This window comes from Xenopus laevis, chromosome 6S (genome assembly GCF_017654675.1).
Source record: "Xenopus laevis strain J_2021 chromosome 6S, Xenopus_laevis_v10.1, whole genome shotgun sequence".
Classification (NCBI taxonomy): Eukaryota; Metazoa; Chordata; class Amphibia; order Anura; family Pipidae; genus Xenopus; species Xenopus laevis.
The window spans coordinates 59,515,811-59,534,201 of record NC_054382.1 but is presented as its reverse complement, the minus strand read 5'-3'; the positions used below and the strand labels follow the sequence as shown (position 1 = coordinate 59,534,201).

The following is an 18,391-nucleotide window of genomic DNA, read 5'->3' as shown; positions in this document are numbered from 1 at the left end:
GACGAAAAATGACGGGACCCTCCACACACGGTCCGAAAATCGTACGAATCCTCGATTCATACATCAGATCTTTGTGTCTATGGCAAGCTTAAAGGTCACTATTCTTTACTAATCCTTCTAGATCTCTCTGCAGCCTGGACACAGTTGACCACACTCTCCTCCTAGACATTCTATACTCAGCTGGCATTTGTGACACTGCTCTTTTGTGGTTTACATCTGATCTGTCTGACCGTTTCTTTAAAGTTGCCTTCTCTAACTACGTTTCCTCTCTCTGTCTGTTCTAGGCTCTCTGCTGTTCTCGCTCTATACAACTTCTCTAGGAAAACGTATTCAGTCATTTGGACTTCAGGATCACCTTTATGCTGATGACACCCAACTCTACTTGTCTACTCCTGATCTTTCTAATTCTGTCCTTTCCCAAGTTGCAGACTGTCTCTCTGCGGTCTCCTCCTGGATGTCACAGCGCCACCTGAAACTGAACCTTTCAAAAACAGAACTCATATTTCCTCCAAGATCTTCCCCTGTCCCTCAGATATCACTTACAGTAAACACCACCACCTTTCATTCCGCTACACAGGCACGCTTGCCTAGGAGTTATCCTAGACTCGCATCTGTCTTTTTCACCACACATTTAAACACTTGCAAAATCTTGTCATATTCAACTGCGCAACATTTCCCGGATAAGACCATATCTAAGTTCAGAATCAACTAAAATACTGATTCTCTCATCATCTCAGGTATTCCACCAAGTAACCTTTCGCAACTCCAATCTGTGCTAAATGCTGCTGCTAGACTCATTCATCTATCTCACCACCCAACATCAGCTACTCCCATATGCATGTCCCTCCACTGGCTCTCAATCAACTCTAGAATCAAATTCAAATTACCAACACTCACATTCAAGGCCCTTAATAATGAAGGCCCTCCCTATATTACATCTCTGATCTCCAAATACACCCCTTCACGCAACCTTCGCTCTGCTTCTGATCTTCGCCTCGCTTCTCCTCTCACTTCTGCACATTCTCGTCTACAAGACTTCTCTTGGGCTTCTGCTTTTTTCTGGAATGCTCTGCCTCGAGCTGTCAGACTTTCTCCTTCTTTCCAAACTTTCAAGCGCTCCTTAAAGACCCACCTGTTTAAAGAAGCTTATTCACCTGTACCTTCAATCATTGCTGTATCAAAAATCACAATTTTTTTTCTAAAATCCTAAATATCTCAATTGTACCCTAACCTTTAGTTTGTTAACTCTAATTTGTAGGGCCCTCTAATCCTGTCTTATTGTACTCTGTAAACCCTAGTATGTTATCCACCATGTATTCCCTGTTTGTTATAACTAAGGTAAAGCATTTACTAAGGTAAAGCATAATGATTTGCACCAAATTTTTGTTATTTGAGAAAGTTCTACATGTACGCGTGTTTTTACATTTATCACATGCAAAATTTGCATTTATATTGATTTAAACTACACAATGGACTGGAAAAAGGACCAAAGTCCATCAAGTTCAAACCCATATATATTTATACACACACACACACATTAACTGTAAATGCTAAGATCACAATAGCCTTGAATATTATATTAGGTTGTTTCAAATATATATTCTGTTCCTGTAGCCTAGGAGGTCCCCAACCTTTTTTTCCCTGAGCCACCTTCAAATGTTAACAGTTAGGGAGTAGGGATAGGCGAATTTTTTCGCCTTATTTAACCGCGGAAATGACGCCCATAGACTTGTATGGCATAGCGAGTCAAAACAAAATGAAGTGCGTCAAAAAAAAAATTTGCTGCGCCAAAAAAAAATCTCAAAGCGTGGTCTCTTCGCTTGATTTTCTTGTGGTAGGAACACACTTTTTCCACCTGAAACCTTCTTTATAATTGCGTCAAGCTTTTCTTCAAACAACATCTCACCTTCAAAAGGCAACTGACACAAATTAGTTTTTGAAGCTGTATCAGCTGCCCACGTCTTCAGCCATAAGGCTCTTCTGGCTGCCACCTACAGCACCATAGATCTTGCCGAAAAATGCACTAGGTCTATCGAAGCCTCGGATATAAATTCTGTTGCCTTTTTACAATCCGTCAACATCTCCAAAAGTCTTGGTCTCTTCACATTAGAAGATATTGCTTCTCCAAGTTCCAACAATCACACCTTCAAAGCTCTAGACACTGAAGTCAGTGCAACTGCTGGTTTACAGGCTGCCCCTGCGGCACCAACAGCTTTCCTTAGATTAAATTCTATCTTTTTCTCCATCGGCTCTCTAAAGACTGCCGCATCATCTACTGGAAGCGTAGTTTTCTTAGCCAGCCTCACCACAGCAGCATCCACTTTAGGTGGTGAATCCCAGGTCTTAGAATCTTGTTAGTCAAAAGGATACTTTTTGTTGAATTTTCCAATTGTCTGAGCCCTTTTTTCAGTCTTCTTCCATTCCGACGCAATAATCTCTTTTATAGACGAATGTACAGGAAAGCATGCAATTTCTTTTTTGATGATGGAAAGAGTTTATCTGCCAACGATAACTTTGTCAACTCTGTCAGAAAAGTTAGTCTGTCTGACTGCTTTTATTAACGGATCAATCACCGCTAAATCAAATGTTGATTCTTCTTCCGAATCAATTTCGCCCTCCTCTGATCCTGCCTGAGACAGGACATCTGAGTCAAATGACAAGTCTCCCTCTGACACCTCTGAAAAAGACTCCCCTTGTATGATGATGATGATGGTGTTTTGGTCTTTTCTTAGTGCCTGATACCTACTGGAATCTTTGAATAACTGCCTGTTTTATCACTGAGGCTAAGGACTCCCCATTGGTTTTCTTGTGACACAGAGGATCCAGGCTCCTGTTGTTTCTCTCCAGAAGTTGTTTTCTCTGGAGACTTGACTTTTTTACACATACGTGGCAGGAAGGCTGCATAAAATAACAACACTGTAAGAAACTGAGCCCTCTATCCCTGCCATATTCTCTTTGACATCATACATCACCTTTTCCCTTTAGAGTGAGAGGCTTTTCCCTTTATACCAGGTTCCATTGGAAAAACTGGTTAAGAGAATAGATAAAATAAAAGTAATCAGCCACTGGTTCTTAGAAACTCTAGCGGATATCCCCCACATACCTGTGTACATAAATGTTCAGCTTAACTGATGGCAAAATGGCACCCACAGGAAGTCTATACTGCTTTAAATAAAGCAGGCAGGACTGCATAAATCAATCTTTTCCTTTCCTGACTGCCTCAAATATCTCTTCTGCCTTCTCCAGGCTAGGACGCTGGCGTTTTGGCGCCAAATATCGCCTCCATAACTTCCTCTTGCCAACTTAGAATTTTTTTGCGTTTTGGCCCTCATCCAAGATGGCCACCGTGTCACTTCCGGTCCAGGGCGTTCTCCAAGCCCTGCAGTAACCGTCACGCAGCTCCTGGAGCACTTCCACTCTGTCTTCTGCCTCATCTGACCAGCACAGCCGGAGGATCAGCCTCCAAACATCGCCTATCGCGGCCATGCTTCCTCCGCATCCCCCTAACCCAAACACGGGAGGAGAGACACGGGCATGTAAGTGAGCCCCTGCTGACCCCTCTCTGGGGAGCTATTTTTAGGCCCTTACAGTCGTCCATTCCTAGTAGCCACGTTTTCTTCACCCAAACAGACTATCCTCTCCCTGCCCAGGCAGGACAAAAAAGAGTAGGGGGTAAGGGAGGAGGTGGAACTTTTAATTGATAGTGGGAGGTCCTGTCAGCTGGCCTGCAGGGGGAAGTTAACCCATTGATGAATGCTGACCATGGGTGACTTGGGGAAAATTACCCGCAGACAGCGTGCTGAGTTGACAGGATTAATGAGCATGCCATCAATAGAGATGGTAAATAGGGGAGTAGGATCAGGCTTAGGTGGAAAGAGGACTAGTTCAGTTTTAGTTAGGTTGAGTTTGAGGTGGGGCTGGTTCATCCAATTTGAGATAGCCAGGAGGAGTTAGAGATTTGAGCCTCTGTTTTAGCTGTTAATGAAGGGATGGATAAATATATTCGGATATCATCAGCATACAGATGATAATTAAAGCCAAATAAACGGATGAGATCTCCCAAAGACAAAGTGTACAGGGAGAACAACAGCGGAACAAGTACAGAGCCTTGCAGCACCCCCATATTAAGTGGAACTGGAGATGAGGTTTTGTTATCATAGGAGACAGTGAATGATCAGTTAGAAAGGTAAGAAGAGAGCCAAGATGCAGCCTGGTTACGGATTCCAAGCGAATACAGAATATGCATCAGGAGAGAGTGGTCAACCGTATGAAATGCAGATGATAGGTCAAGGAGGAGGAGACGTGACCTTTGGCAACCTGAAGATTGTTTAGGGATACTGTCGTGGAAAAACATGTTTTTTACAAAATGTATCAGTTAATAGTGCTACTACAGCAGAATCCTGCATTGAAATCCATATTTCAAAACATGAAATGGATTTTTTTTATATCTAATTTTAAAATTTGCTATGGGGCTAGAAATTTTGACATTTCCCAGCTGCACTCAGGTCATGTGACTTGTGCTTTGAAACCTCAGTCACACTTTACTGCTGCACTGCAAGTTGGAGTGATGTCATTGCCCCTCCCTCCTACAAGCTGCTGGAATGTAAATAGAGCTTTGTCTGCTGAGCCTGTCAATTGAAAAATAGGCAGGTATCAAGATAAGCTCCCACTGACACCACTTCAGAAGGATTGAAATGCTGCATACAAACATTTATGGGAATACAAAAAAGGATAAAATAAGGAGGACATACATCCAGGAGAACCAGGAAAACTTAGGAGGAAGTCTAAGAAGGGTTAAAATAGCTCAGGAGAAAGGAGCCAGTAAGTAGTTTATGAAAAAATAAATATTGCAGGCAGGAAAGGAGCAAGGTCTGTGTGAGGTGGGTAGCAGAGGGAACTCACAGCTCCTTTACCTCATCTAGCAACCAGTAAAACAAACTAGGAAGGCAGCAAGGAGAGAAAGATTCCCCCCTCCAAAGGAATGCAGGGAACAAACTTACAGAACTGCAGGAGCTTTGATAGTTGTCTGTGGGAGGAGGGGCTGCTAGCTATAGAGCAGTCAGGGAAGTGAAAGTAGTGGTTTCCCTGCAAACCATGTGACCGCTCTCCTCCTCACACGCATGGGCAGAGAGGGGAGGGGGAGTGTACAGCTAGATTCTCATGTACGGAACGCATTTTAGGCAGGGTCAGACTGGGGGGCCCGGGGCCCACCGGGACTGCTGTCCAGGGCCCCCCCACAACCTACTTTGAGCCGAAGCGCCGCTCGGCATACTTGGCCAGGCGGCGTATCGCGCATGTGCAAAGATAACTAGGCGCGCATGCGCAAACAGAGCTGGGTGGGCATGCGCAAATGGCGCTGCGCCATTTTGAAAAACTGTTTGGGAGAGGGGGTCTGGCCCAGCGGGGGCCCACTAGGTATTTTCCCGGTGTCCCGTTGGGCCAGTCCGACACTGATTTTAGGATATCCTGCGGCTAAATACCCGTCCTTCCTGCAATATCCTATGCCTTCTGAATGGCGCATCGAGTGCTTTTACGTCACTCATCGTCCAAATCTGCACTCCCACCTCCGTCCTGTATCCTCCCTTCTCAGCCGTCAGCCATGCTAACTCCGCCCTCAGCCTTTCGTCCTCTGAGGGCGGAGTTAGCATGGCTGACGGCTGAGAAGGGAGGATACAGGACGGAGGTGTGAGTGCAGATTTTGACAATAAGTGATGGTAATAGCACTCGATGCACCATTAAGAAGGCATAGGACACCGCAGGAAGGACGGGTATTTAGCCGCAGGATGTACTAAAATGCGTTCTGTACTCATGTCACAGTGCGACTTGGCTTTTCAATACAGAGTGGTTGCCTCCAAGCACACATGTACTGCTATCAGAATAATGTATATAGTATCAAGGCAGTTTTTTCAAAACTGCAAGTGTTTCATTTATGAGCAGTGTCAACACTACATGTTTCGGGTATAACCCTTTTTCAAGTGTATTGGAGTGCCAGGTATCATGGGATTAAATACCCTCCTCCAACCTAGGAACCTCCCCCAATCATATCGGTAAGTACATTCCGATAGATCAAGCAATACAGTGCACGACATTAACCATTTAAAGTCTATAATCCTTTTGGCGATCAAATCCTGTGTGCTGAAGTGTTCTTTCCCCTGTGCAAGTGATGTACGAATGTCTTAAAAAAAAAAAAAGGTATTTTTTTTAGAAAAGAAGAAGAAAGGAGCAGCTCACAGAGAGAAGAGAGATCCCAGAAAACCGACACCCAGGGACCCTTACCCTCGCAGAGAGAAGAACCACAGGAGGTAAATAACCTGGTTGTAAACCTATCCTCTGTCTCTCTTACCACTGCAGAAATTGCTGTTATTAACAAGGGTTTGGGATTTGTACCCCTCTACAAACCAGACCCATTTGGGTGGGAGGTTGATTTTTTCAAATTTATCAGAATGTTGAAACTAAAAATGTACTTTAAAGACACGGTTACACTACCTAAAAGGCTGGCCAAAAAAATCTGACTCTATACCAGATGTGAATAATGACAGTCTAAATACATTTTCCAGAGTGGTAAGCTCTGAAGTGAGTAAAGTCTGGGCAAGTGGGAAAGGCCATGGTAAACCCAACCTAACCAAGAAGGAGAGGGAAGCACTTAATGCCCTTAAGACCAATCATAATATTGGCACGGTAGTGGTAATGGACAGAATTAAATATGAGGTTGAAATAAAATAACAAATTGATACCCCAGGTCATTACACATGACCCAGTCTGGGACATTAAGCGACTGATCAACACCATGTTAACGGATGCATTACATAATGGAACAATTGACAAAAATGCTCATGATTTCCTGATCAATGAATATTCCAGGACACCAGTATTATATATTCTACCCAAGATACATAAAACATTAATTGACCCCCCGTGTAGACCAATTGTTTCAGGGGTTGGTTCTATTTTAGAACCACTGGCTAATCGGTCGATCAGTATCTGCAAAAACTTGTCCTTGCTATACCCACATGCTTGAAGGACACCACAGACTTCCTGTAACAACCTTACCTGGTGGTCTAGCGGGAGGGGGTCTGCAGGGACGCCTGCAGCCCCCTCGGCGGGGACGCCCGCCACGTTGCTCTTCTGGGCCGCAAATAGGGAATGGTTAGGGCGCGCGCTTCTCCCTGATTTATGTGCGCATGTGCGCTGGCGCGTGATGTCAGCGCGCAGTGGCGCGAAATTTAAAAGTATTAAAGGCACAGTTTGGATTTTTCACATTGCCCGTGATAGGATTTTGTTCCTGGTGCTTCTGAGCCTTGTGCTATATTCTGAACCTGTTTGATTCCTGTTTTTGACCCCTGCCTGGCTATTTGACTATTCTGACTTCTGGATTCTGACCCTTGCCTGATTACCGACTACCTCTTCTGATTAACCCTCTGATTGACTTCCTGGTTTGACCTTTGCCTGCCTGATAACCTTTATTCTCTGCCTGCCTCGACTCTTTTGCCTAAACGCCTTGTCTTCTGTCCAAAGACTTTGCTTTACTGTCGTGCCCCTCTGCTTATCCAGAACCCTCATCCTCTCGTTTAAGTCCAGGTGGCATCCAAGTAAGCCGAGGGCTCCTCCCGAGGCCCAAAGGCGGTCACACTACTGGTGAAGCACGAGCCGAGACCAGGGTGCCTGGTGTTTTGTTCTGGTGTTGGGTGCTGACCGTGACACTTCCTTAATCGTCTTAATGACATTGGTACACCCAATGATGATGTTTCTTTGTGTAGCATTGATGTCCAAAGTTTATACACATCCATACCACAGGATGAGGGGGTAATGTATGTTGAAGAAGCTTTGTTGAATACCACCTTACCCAACAGCCTGGTCTACTTCTTGATGGACTGCCTGGAAATTGTATTAAAGAAAAACTACATTAAGGTTAATGAAAGATTCGATTAGCAGACCCAGGGGACATCAATGGGGTCTGCAGTAGCTCCTTCTTTTGCAAATATCTTTATGCACCAAATTGAGACTAACCTTTTCCTGAAACAACCATATACACAACACATTAAAAAGTACTATTGCTTTGTGGATGACATTTTTGTAATTTGGGATGGGCCTATTGAATTATTCGAATCAATGGTGACAGTAGCAAACACATGCCACAAGACAATTAAGTTCACAACAGAACATTCAAAAAGTGATTTTTGGATGTGAATGTGAAATTAGAAAAAGGTAGTTTCATCACAAATCTGTACCGTAAACCCATGGCCCGCAACAACCTATTACATACTGGGCGTTTCCATAACCCTGGAATCATCAAAGCCATACCCAAAGGCCAGTATTTAAGAGCCAGAAAAATAGCCTCTAACGATTTACTATTTGAACAAGCTGCAAGTGATCTTACAAAATGCTTCAGCTAAAGAGGTTATTCCAATAAAAAACTTAATAAGGTACTGGAGGATGTAAGGGCTATCCCACGGGAAGATTTATTAACCCAGAAACAGAGACATTTTGACTCACAGAGACTAACTTTTGTTAACAAATACAGTAACCATAGTCAAGAAATCGAGACTATTGTAAAACAATTTTGGCCACTACTACAGATGGACAAGGAATGTGGTCATTTATTTAAAGATTCCCCACAATTTTCATATAAAAGAGGCTCCACACTGAAGGATTTATTAAGTCCCTCCGAGCCGAGACAAGAGGGCCAAAAGACAAACAGTAAGACAGGAACTTTTCCCTGCCACAACAGCAATTGTTGTACAGCTATAATCAAAGGCCCTAACATCCACCATCCTAGGCACTGAAATTAATTTGAGAACATTTGCAACCTGTATCAGCACTCATGCGGTTTATGTGCTTAAATGCCCATGTGGTATGTTGTATGTGGGGAAAACCATTAGAACTGTAAATACCCCAATTAAGGAACACAAAAATTCAATCCGCAATTTTGAACTGGATACGTATACTGACACTTCAGTATCTAGGCACTTTTTTGAGGCTAAACATAACTTAAGCCAGCTGAAATGGAAGGTACTTGAAGTGGTTAAGAAACCCCCAAGGGGAGGAGACTGGGATAGACTCTTGCTTCAATGTGAAGCACGATGGATAGTGAAATTAGACGGTATCAAACCAAAAGGCATGAATGACCACAACAGCCTCAAATGCTTCCTGAAATAATTTTCTTTTATCAACCCTTAGCAATGTTGTTTATTTGACTATGTTTTCTTCTCTCCCAGGAACTAAGAACCAGGTAGCCGGTTAAATTGTCACGGAACTCCTGCCGTGTAAGTAATAACAATATTAAGAATATTGAAATAATTGGATACATATATTATATTGATACAGGAGCTACGTTTATCACTATGCTGGTGCTGGCATACTTAATGTAATTGATACATACATGCTTCCAGTGACCCTTAAGTAGGCATTTCTATGCAGTACTTTTGATTTTTTGTATCGCTACCAGGGATAGGCAGAGATGGCAATTTCCCTGTCATGGATCTTTTGTGAAAGACTCTTTCTTCTTCTTTTCTAAAAAATACCTTTTTTTTTTTTGACATTCGCACATCACTTGCACAGGGGAAAGAACACTTCAGCACAACGGATTTGATCGGCAAAAGGATTATGGACTTTAAATGGTTAATGTCGTGCACTGTATTGCTTGATCTATCGGAATGTACTTAATGATTGGGGGAGGTTCCTAGGTTGGAGGAGGGTATTTAATCCCATGATACCTTGCACTTCAATACTAGATTCTGACCTGTCATTCACTCCTCATATCCAGTCACTTATTAAATCATGTCACTTCCACCTAAGGAACATATCCAAAATTTATCATTTATCACCCAAGAAGCTGCAAAATTCTTATTCACTCTCTCATCACATCGTGTCTAGACTACTGTAACTCTCTTTTAATTGGCCTCCCCCTCCAGAGACTGTCACCTCTCCAGTCCATAATGAACACTGCTGCAAGGCTCATACACCTCAGAAACTGCTCTCTCTGCCTCGCCATTCTGTCAATCCCTGCACTGGTTTCCGTTACCTTTCAGAATCAAATTCAAATTAATGACACTGACTTTCAAAGCACTTCATAACTCTGCCCCACCCTACATCTCTGAACTCATCTCTTTATACTCACCCAATCGCTTACTACGCTCCTCTACTGACCTGCTACTCAACTCTTCTCTCATTACCTCCTCACATGCTCGCATTCAAGACTTTGCAAGGGCTGCACCCCTCCTCTGGAACGCTCTCCCACGGTCTGTCCGACTTTCTCCCAACCTTTCTGCTTTCAAGAAATCTCTGAAAACGCACTTCTTTCGAGAAGCCTACCCTCGCTCTGCTTAAGTACCAAACGCAACACCGCATACAATACCACATTTCTCACCCACTTAATTCGATCTTGCCCACTCCCACACCTTGTGTATTACTCCCTTCTCTTTATGCATAGGGCCTTCCTCACCTTTTTGTACCTGTATTGATTGTGATGTTTGTTACTCCATATGTTCTATGTATGTAATTCATGTGGTGTAGTTGTATAATCACATTTAGTTTACAGTGCTACGCAATATGTTGGCGCTATATAAATACATGTTAATAATAATAATAATACACTGTTGACACTGCTAATAAATAAAACACTTGCAGTTTTGAAAATACTGCCTTGATGCTGTTTATTCCTACAATATACATTATTCTGATTACTTTGGGGAGTGTGACACAGGCTCCTTGGAATCTACAGTAATATATCATTTGGAACTGCACGCTGAAATCAGCAACTTGCCTTACATGTACTGCTGTGCCTGCTGTTAGTACAGCACAGGAAGAATGTATAATGAGCAGAAACGGAAGCCCCCATGACAAAATACAAACTAAAATAACTTATGCATGGATTTGTGGATTATCATTTTATTTGCCAGACAGTGTTTATGGATGTGTGTTTTTTTATAAAAATGCAAAAATAAAAATAAAAAAAAGTTTAAAACGACGACAGATTCCCTTTTGTAACTCTACACAAGGCAGTCTCAGTAGAGTAACCAGGCCGTAAACCAGATTGCAGAGGGTTCTACAGATCATGGGTGTGTAGAAAGTTATTAATACTGGAGAACACAATACCCTCTAGGAGTTTAGGGGCAAGTGGTAGAAGGGAGACAAAGGTAATTTGAAAAACAGGATGGGTCAAGCATGGCCTTTTTAAGAATAGGCTTTACACAGGCCTGTTTGAAAGGAGAAGGGAAGGTTCCAGAAGCTAGAGAAGAATTGAAGATGTGAGTAAGTAGTGGTATAAGCTCTGCACTACAGTGTTTGAGCAGAGAAGAAGGCATAGGGTCAAGGGGGCAAGTTGTGAGTGGGGAGGACAAGAGAAGCATGTGGACTTCAGACATTGTTACTGGAGGGAAGGAATGCAGAAGGGGGCTTAGGATGGAGGAGCTGGTTTACATTATTAGAGGTAGGGATCTGATTGCGGATGGACTCTACTTTGTCTTTAAAGAAATCAGCAAAGTTCTGAGGAGAGTGTGTCTGTTGACTGATACTGTTGATGAGGGATGGAGAAGAGTATTGAATAGAGAAAACAGGCATCATGGGTTGGATTTGTGATTGTTTATAAGGGTACTGTAGTACTCTTGCTTGGCCTTCACAAGGCAGAATTGAGGCAGGACAATAGAAATTTATAGCGAATAAAGTCTGCTTGCGTAAGGGAATTCATCCACATACGTTCAGCAGATCTTGTACAGGAGCGTAAGAATCTGGTTTGTGAATTCAGCCAGGGCCGTGGGTTCTGAGCACGTGTACGCTTAGCCTGTTAAGGGGCAAATGAGTTAATGGTTGAGGATAGTATGTGATTATACTCACTTACCAGGGTATCAGGATCAGACATTTCCTTAAGGGAAATGAGACTAGACCTGAAAGACTGAACTAAGACTGGAAGGTCAATGTCTTAGTTCATGTATTCCGAACTAAGACAGTGGGGGAAGAAGCAGGTGGGTACAGAGAGTGAGAGATGAAAAATGTAACCAAATTGTGATCGGAAAGGGGGTAGGGTTCACTGTTAAAACCAGAGAGAGAGAGAGAGAGAGTTTTTTTTAGTAAACACTATATCCAGAAAGTGGCCATACTTATGAGTAGGGGTGTTTGAGCTCAAAGGAGGAGGTTAGGTTGAGAAAACAAGAGGGTCAGGGTTGTGAAGCATCATCAATGTGGAAGTTAAAATCCCCAAGAATGATTGCAGGGCTGTCAGTGCAGAGGAAGAAAGAAAGCCAGGTATCAAAGTCAGAAAGGAAGGCAGCAAAGCAGGAGGCTGATGGGGGTCTCTAAATGACCGCTTCACGCACACAGAGAGGGTGGAAAATCTGAAGGGCATGCACCTCAAAAGAGTTAAACGAGAAGGCTGGAGGAATAGGTTTGAACCGACAGCGAGAGGAGAGGAGAATTCCAACTTTCAGGTAAGGTTTCAGGTAAGTAAATGCAATTACTTGGGATTGCCTAACATTTGGCACCCCCAATTGGTAAACGACTTTCCTTCTCCTTTAATCAAAATGCTTTGCAAAGTAGCAGCATCCTGCATGAAAATTATGGTTTTGCACAATTTAGTATCATCAGCAAAGATACAGTACTTTCAATTTCAACCTTAAGGTTATTAAACAACAAGTTAAAAAGCAAAGAGCCAAGGACCCCCTGTGTTACTCTACTAACAACACTGTCCAATTAGAAAACACACCATTTTTTGTAATCAAATCCTCAGGTAGCTCTCTATCCAAGAACAAATATGTTCCAGGCCAATATTCCTTAGGTTAATGTCAGATAGGGCTGAAAATTTGCCTACAGAAATATGCAGAAAGAAAAGCAGCCCCTATGATGGCATTGGAATCTTGTCCTGCGTGCACCTGGAACAATTGTCCTGCAAACACTTGTGTATCTTCACCAAAATCAGCCAAGTGTTCCTGCACCAAGGCTGACATAACTGATCCAGGTGCAGACAGGACAGGATGCTAATTCCAGCATAGGGTCTGATTCTTGGCCTGCGTAATTCAGCAGGCTGTTTCCAGTCCTGTCTGGAGTTATCCTTAATGTGACCAGTAACATTCTGTTTGGTAGTGTATCAAATAATTTAGGAAAGTCTAAGGAGATCACATTCACTGCCATCCCAGAGTCTACATTCCTAAATACCCCTTCATAAAAGGCAATTAAATTACAATGCATCATGCTGGCATATAATATAACTAGTATTGTGATTTGCAATGTTTCACGTATCTTAAAACATAACCCCTTCCAAAAGCTTTCCTACCGTTATGAAAAACAAACAGGTCTATAGTTTTCAGGCTGAAAATATATTAAATTACCTATAATAATCAATATTGCTGAAATGAAGATCAAAGCTCTGTGTTTGTTTCATCATATTTTATGGGGCTTACTTATCGATTTGCACTGAGTAAAAGTGCAATTTCAGACAATATTTTAAAATTCAAAATGTAGCAATCCACACAGGGAGTTGCAGCAGACGCAATTGCAACATATGAATCAAAATGTATGCACCCGAGTTTGCTTTGCTTTGAATTGCACAAAATGTTTTCAATGGTGTCACTTTCAGCACTCACAATGAAAATGACATATAAGTCCAATTTAGGTGCAACTTTGCTGCTCGGACACATGTCAATGTATGCGGTAATAGCTCCAGGTTTTCTCTGCATCATGAAGGAGCTTTGAATTCAAGCACCTTTAAAGAATGGAATTTCATTCATACCTTCGAAGAACAGAAACTTTGTGAGACAACCACAGGTGCTGTAAGTAAACAATCTTATGCCTTATCAGACTTTCACAAGAGTAAAGAAAGTTCTGTCTAGTTTTTAATGTCACTGTACAGTACTTCTTCTAATGCATACAGACTCCCACGCAAATTATAGAAATTACTTAATTTACAGTCCTAATTCACATTGAGTTCAAGATAAGTACAGTCTTATTTATAACATTGACTATTTAGCAGCTTTTACCTTGGTACATAAAAGACATGATTATTTCTATTAATGACGTACCTGTGAAGAAATGTCCACTAAATTATTAATTAGGATACTGTTATTCTGATAACTGTAATAGGAAAATACAAACACATATATATATATATATATATACACACACACACAAGTCTGTGGACAGCACCAGCTTTCCTCTTAGCTACCTTGTAGCTGCCCCTGTGCACGGTGATACAGTGTATACACAGAAAAGAACAAAAAACCAGCACCAAGGGTCTTCATGTGATGAATATGCAAAACCGACATTGGGACCTTTATCAATATATATATATATATATATATATATATATATATATATATATATATATATATATATATATATATATATATATATATATATATTAAATACCTGGTGTATGCACCCAAACTGCTCTCTTTTATTTGAGGGTGCAGGGTCAAATTGCAATATACACTAGTTCAGAAGGACCTGCACTCCATGTACCATGCATTAAACTTTTTCATTAATCAAACAATTACACACACACATACATATTTATATATACACACACATTATTACATATTTTTCTACTCTTCATCATTTAAGAAATATAATTTTTGTTTAACTGTTTTTTGCATATTCCAATGAGTTAATCACTCAGCCAATGTAAAAGGTAGAAAAACAAACCATTCAAAATGTAGGTAACAACAACTTTTCCAGGTAAAGCAACGAATATTTTAATACGATAAAGTGAAGGCGCAACGATGTACGAAAAAAATTAGAGGAAACAGTGTATTTTCATTTGCCCAACATACAACTCGCACCACCCCCCATTTAATTTTACGGCCATGTTGCTCAACCTGGACAAAATATGCCTTGTCGTCTCCCCAAATACTTACCCTCGGACCAACGTATCAGTGCAACCAACAAAAGCACGAAGAGCCTTGGCAGTCTCAGATAAGAAGCCGATACAGACATCGCATCAGTTTATTCTGTCTATGTTGGTAGCGGCTAGTTCCTATCCACGGAAGGGACATCCGTGACGTCACCGTCATGTGGTCATATCATGTGACGGGAAACTCCGTGACGTCACCGTCATGTAGTCATACCATGTGACCGCTCCATTGCGCATTACCCATTATTGAGCGGTACATTCAAACAGGTAGGAGCGCTAATGGATTCTACTGGCAGGCAGCGAATATTTCACAGGACCTGCAACTTTTAGTCTCCGTGGCTGGCAACTTGTAATGTAGGATTAGTACAGGCTGTAACCTCTACTCTAGATTTTGGGGCAGTTACTTTGTCACTGGATATTTCATCTCACTGTGCCTTTGATTTTCTTTTGGCTGTGGGGGGGGGGGGTATCACTGTGCCTCTGATTTTCTGTGGGATATGGGGGGGGGGGTAATCACTGTGCCTCTGATTTTCTGTGGGCTATGGGGGGTATCACTGTGCCTCTGATTTTCCTTGGTATTTGGGGGGAGGGTATCACTGTGCCTCTGATTTTCTGTGGGCTATGGGGATGGGTATCATTGTGCCTCTGATTTTCTGTGGGCTATGGGTTATCACTGTGCCTCTGATTTTCTGTGGGCTATGGGGGTATCACTGTGCCTCTGATTTTCTTTGGGCTATGGGGGGTATCACTGTACCTCTGATTTTCTTTGGGCTATGGGGGGTGTCACTGTACCTCTGATTTTCTGTGGGCTATGGGGGGGTATCACTGTGCCTCTGGTTTTCTGTGGGATATGGGGGGGGGGGGTTTCACTGTGCCTCTGATTTTCTGTGGGCTATGGGGGGTATCACTGTGCCTCTGATTTTCCTTGGTCTATGGGGGGGGGTATCACTGTGCCTCTGATTTTCTGTGGGCTATGGGGTATCACTGTGCCTCTGATTTTCTTTGGGCTATGGGGGGTATCACTGTGCCTCTGATTTTCTGTGGGCTATGGGGGTATCACTGTGCCTCTGATTTTCTGTGGGCTATGGGGGTGGGTATCACTGTGCCTCTGATTTTCTGTGGGCTATGGGGGGTATCATTGTGCCTCTTATTTTCTGTGGGCTATGGGGGTATCACTGTGCCTCTGATTTTCTGTGGGCTATGGGGGTATCACTGTGCCTCTGATTTTCTTTGGGCTATGGGGGGTATCACTGTACCTCTGATTTTCTGTGGGCTATGGGGGGGTATCACTGTGCCTCTGATTTTCTGTGGGATATGGGGGGGGTTCAGTGTGCCTCTGATTTTCTGTGGGCTATGGGGGGTATCACTGTGCCTCTGATTTTCCTTGGTCTATGGGGGGGGTATCACTGTGCCTCTGATTTTCTGTGGGCTATGGGGTATCACTGTGCCTCTGATTTTCTTTGGGCTATGGGGGGTATCACTGTGCCTCTGATTTTCTGTGGGCTATGGGGGGTATCACTGTGCCTCTGATTTTCCTTGGTCTATGGGGGGGGTATCACTGTGCCTCTGATTTTCTGTGGGCCATGGGGTATCACTGTGCCTCTGATTTTCTTTGGGCTATGGGGGGTATCACTGTGCCTCTGATTTTCTTTGGGCTATGGGGGGTATCACTGTGCCTCTGATTTTCTGTGGGCTATGGGGGGTATCACTGTGCCTCTGATTTTCTGTGGGCTATGGGGGTGGGTATCACTGTGCCTCTGATTTTCTGTGGGCTATGGGGGGGGTATCACTGTGCCTCTGATTTTCTGTGGGCTATGGGGGTATCACTGTGCCTCTGATTTTCTGTGGGCTATGGGGGGTATCACATGCCTCTGATTTGCTATGGGGGGGTTTCACTGTGCCTCTGATTTTCTGTGGGTTATTGGGCTATGGGGGGGGGTATCACTGTGCCTCTGATTTTCCGTGGGCTATGGGGGGGCTATCACTGTGCCTCTGATTTTCTGTGGGCTATGGGGGGCTATCACTGTGCCTCTGATTTGCTATGGGCTATGGGGGGTATCACTGTGCCTCTGATTTTCTGTGGGCTATGGGGGGTATCACTGTGCCTCTGATTTTCTGTGGGCTATGGGGGTGGGTATCACTGTGCCTCTGATTTTCTGTGGGCTATGGGGGGGTATCACTGTGCCTCTGATTTTCTGTGGGCTATGGGGGTATCACTGTGCCTCTGATTTTCTGTGGGCTATGGGGGGTATCACATGCCTCTGATTTGCTATGGGGGTGTTACCCGAAAAAATCGACAGAAAGAATTGGCTACAAACAATAGGGACCTATAAGTGTGGGGCCAACATTTGTAAATGTTGCAGATTTATGAATGTTTCCAAAAAAATACAGAGTACAGTGACAGGACAAACATACCAAAATAAGACATATGCGAATTGTCGTACTACAAATGTAATATACCTTGCTACATGCAGATGTAGAAAACAATATGTAGGAAAAACATCTAGGAAAGCTAAAGACAGAATATTAGAACATATAGCCTGCATAAATAGATCTGACATATCCTCAGCTATAGCAGCACATATAATTAATGAACATAGTGCTAATGAGAATTTTATCTCTTTTCAGGTTATAGAAACTGTAAGACTGGGAAAAAGGAAAGGAGACATAGACAAATTGTTATCTAAGAGAGAAATCAAGTGGATTTCATTATTGGAGACTGTAGTACCATATGGTTTGAACAAAGACTGTGAGATTAGGTTTTTCATTGATTAAGGGAAGTAAACCATATTTAATATATCTACAGCCCTATGAAACAATTTCCGTAATAGCGTTTAGGTAAAGAGGAATTTTAAAAATAAAAAAAATACTAGAATTTGAATATTAATTAATACAATAAATGTCCTCTGAATATATTATTCACAAAATAAGTTATGAATTAATATAGAACCTTATCCATTGATATTATATTATATAAATTATATTTATTTTACAACATCACTACTTGAACGTGTTAAGAAATAACAACACAAAAATTGCATGATGGGTGTTTTCATTTCAACATCTTTATTTTATCAAATTGATTATCTTTAAGATGCGGAAAAATAATAATGTAAACAAATTAAATAGATAAGACAGATAGACATGTTTATTGATATTAAATTCACTGTATGTATATATAACTTTGATTATGAGCAATTATATGGGAATTCATGTAAAATTAACAAAAAAAATTTTTTAACTTTTTTTATATAATTCATAAATTGTGAACACAAATCAAATCATTTTATTTACTATATACAATATAAGCACTTGCACTTTAACAATAGATTTTATGCATCTTGATGTATTTTCATGAATGTACACATTATTATTAATTAATTGCACTATTGCACTTTTAGTCTCGAAATGATATGCACTTTGACCTTATTTGATCCCATTTAAACACTGAGACACGTGATGTAATTGTAACCCTGAGGAAGTGTCGTTTACCTAGACACGAAACGCGTAGGTTTGCACAGCACACCCACTGAAATTGTAACTCCGCACTGT

The 18,391-nt window shown here is 42.1% G+C and overlaps 1 protein-coding gene across 1 annotated transcript in view; it reads right to left on the bottom strand.

Annotated features, from left to right (window-relative positions):
* Nucleotides 1-14,988, bottom strand: part of tgfbr1.S (transforming growth factor beta receptor I S homeolog) — an 80,689-nt gene extending 65,701 nt beyond the window's left edge. Inside the window, 1 exon segment of the mRNA NM_001090615.1 lies at nt 14,844-14,988. Within this exon segment, the coding sequence (NP_001084084.1) occupies nt 14,844-14,922 (79 nt within the window). The 5' untranslated portion in view covers nt 14,923-14,988.
* Nucleotides 14,989-18,391: the final 3,403 nt, after the last annotated feature.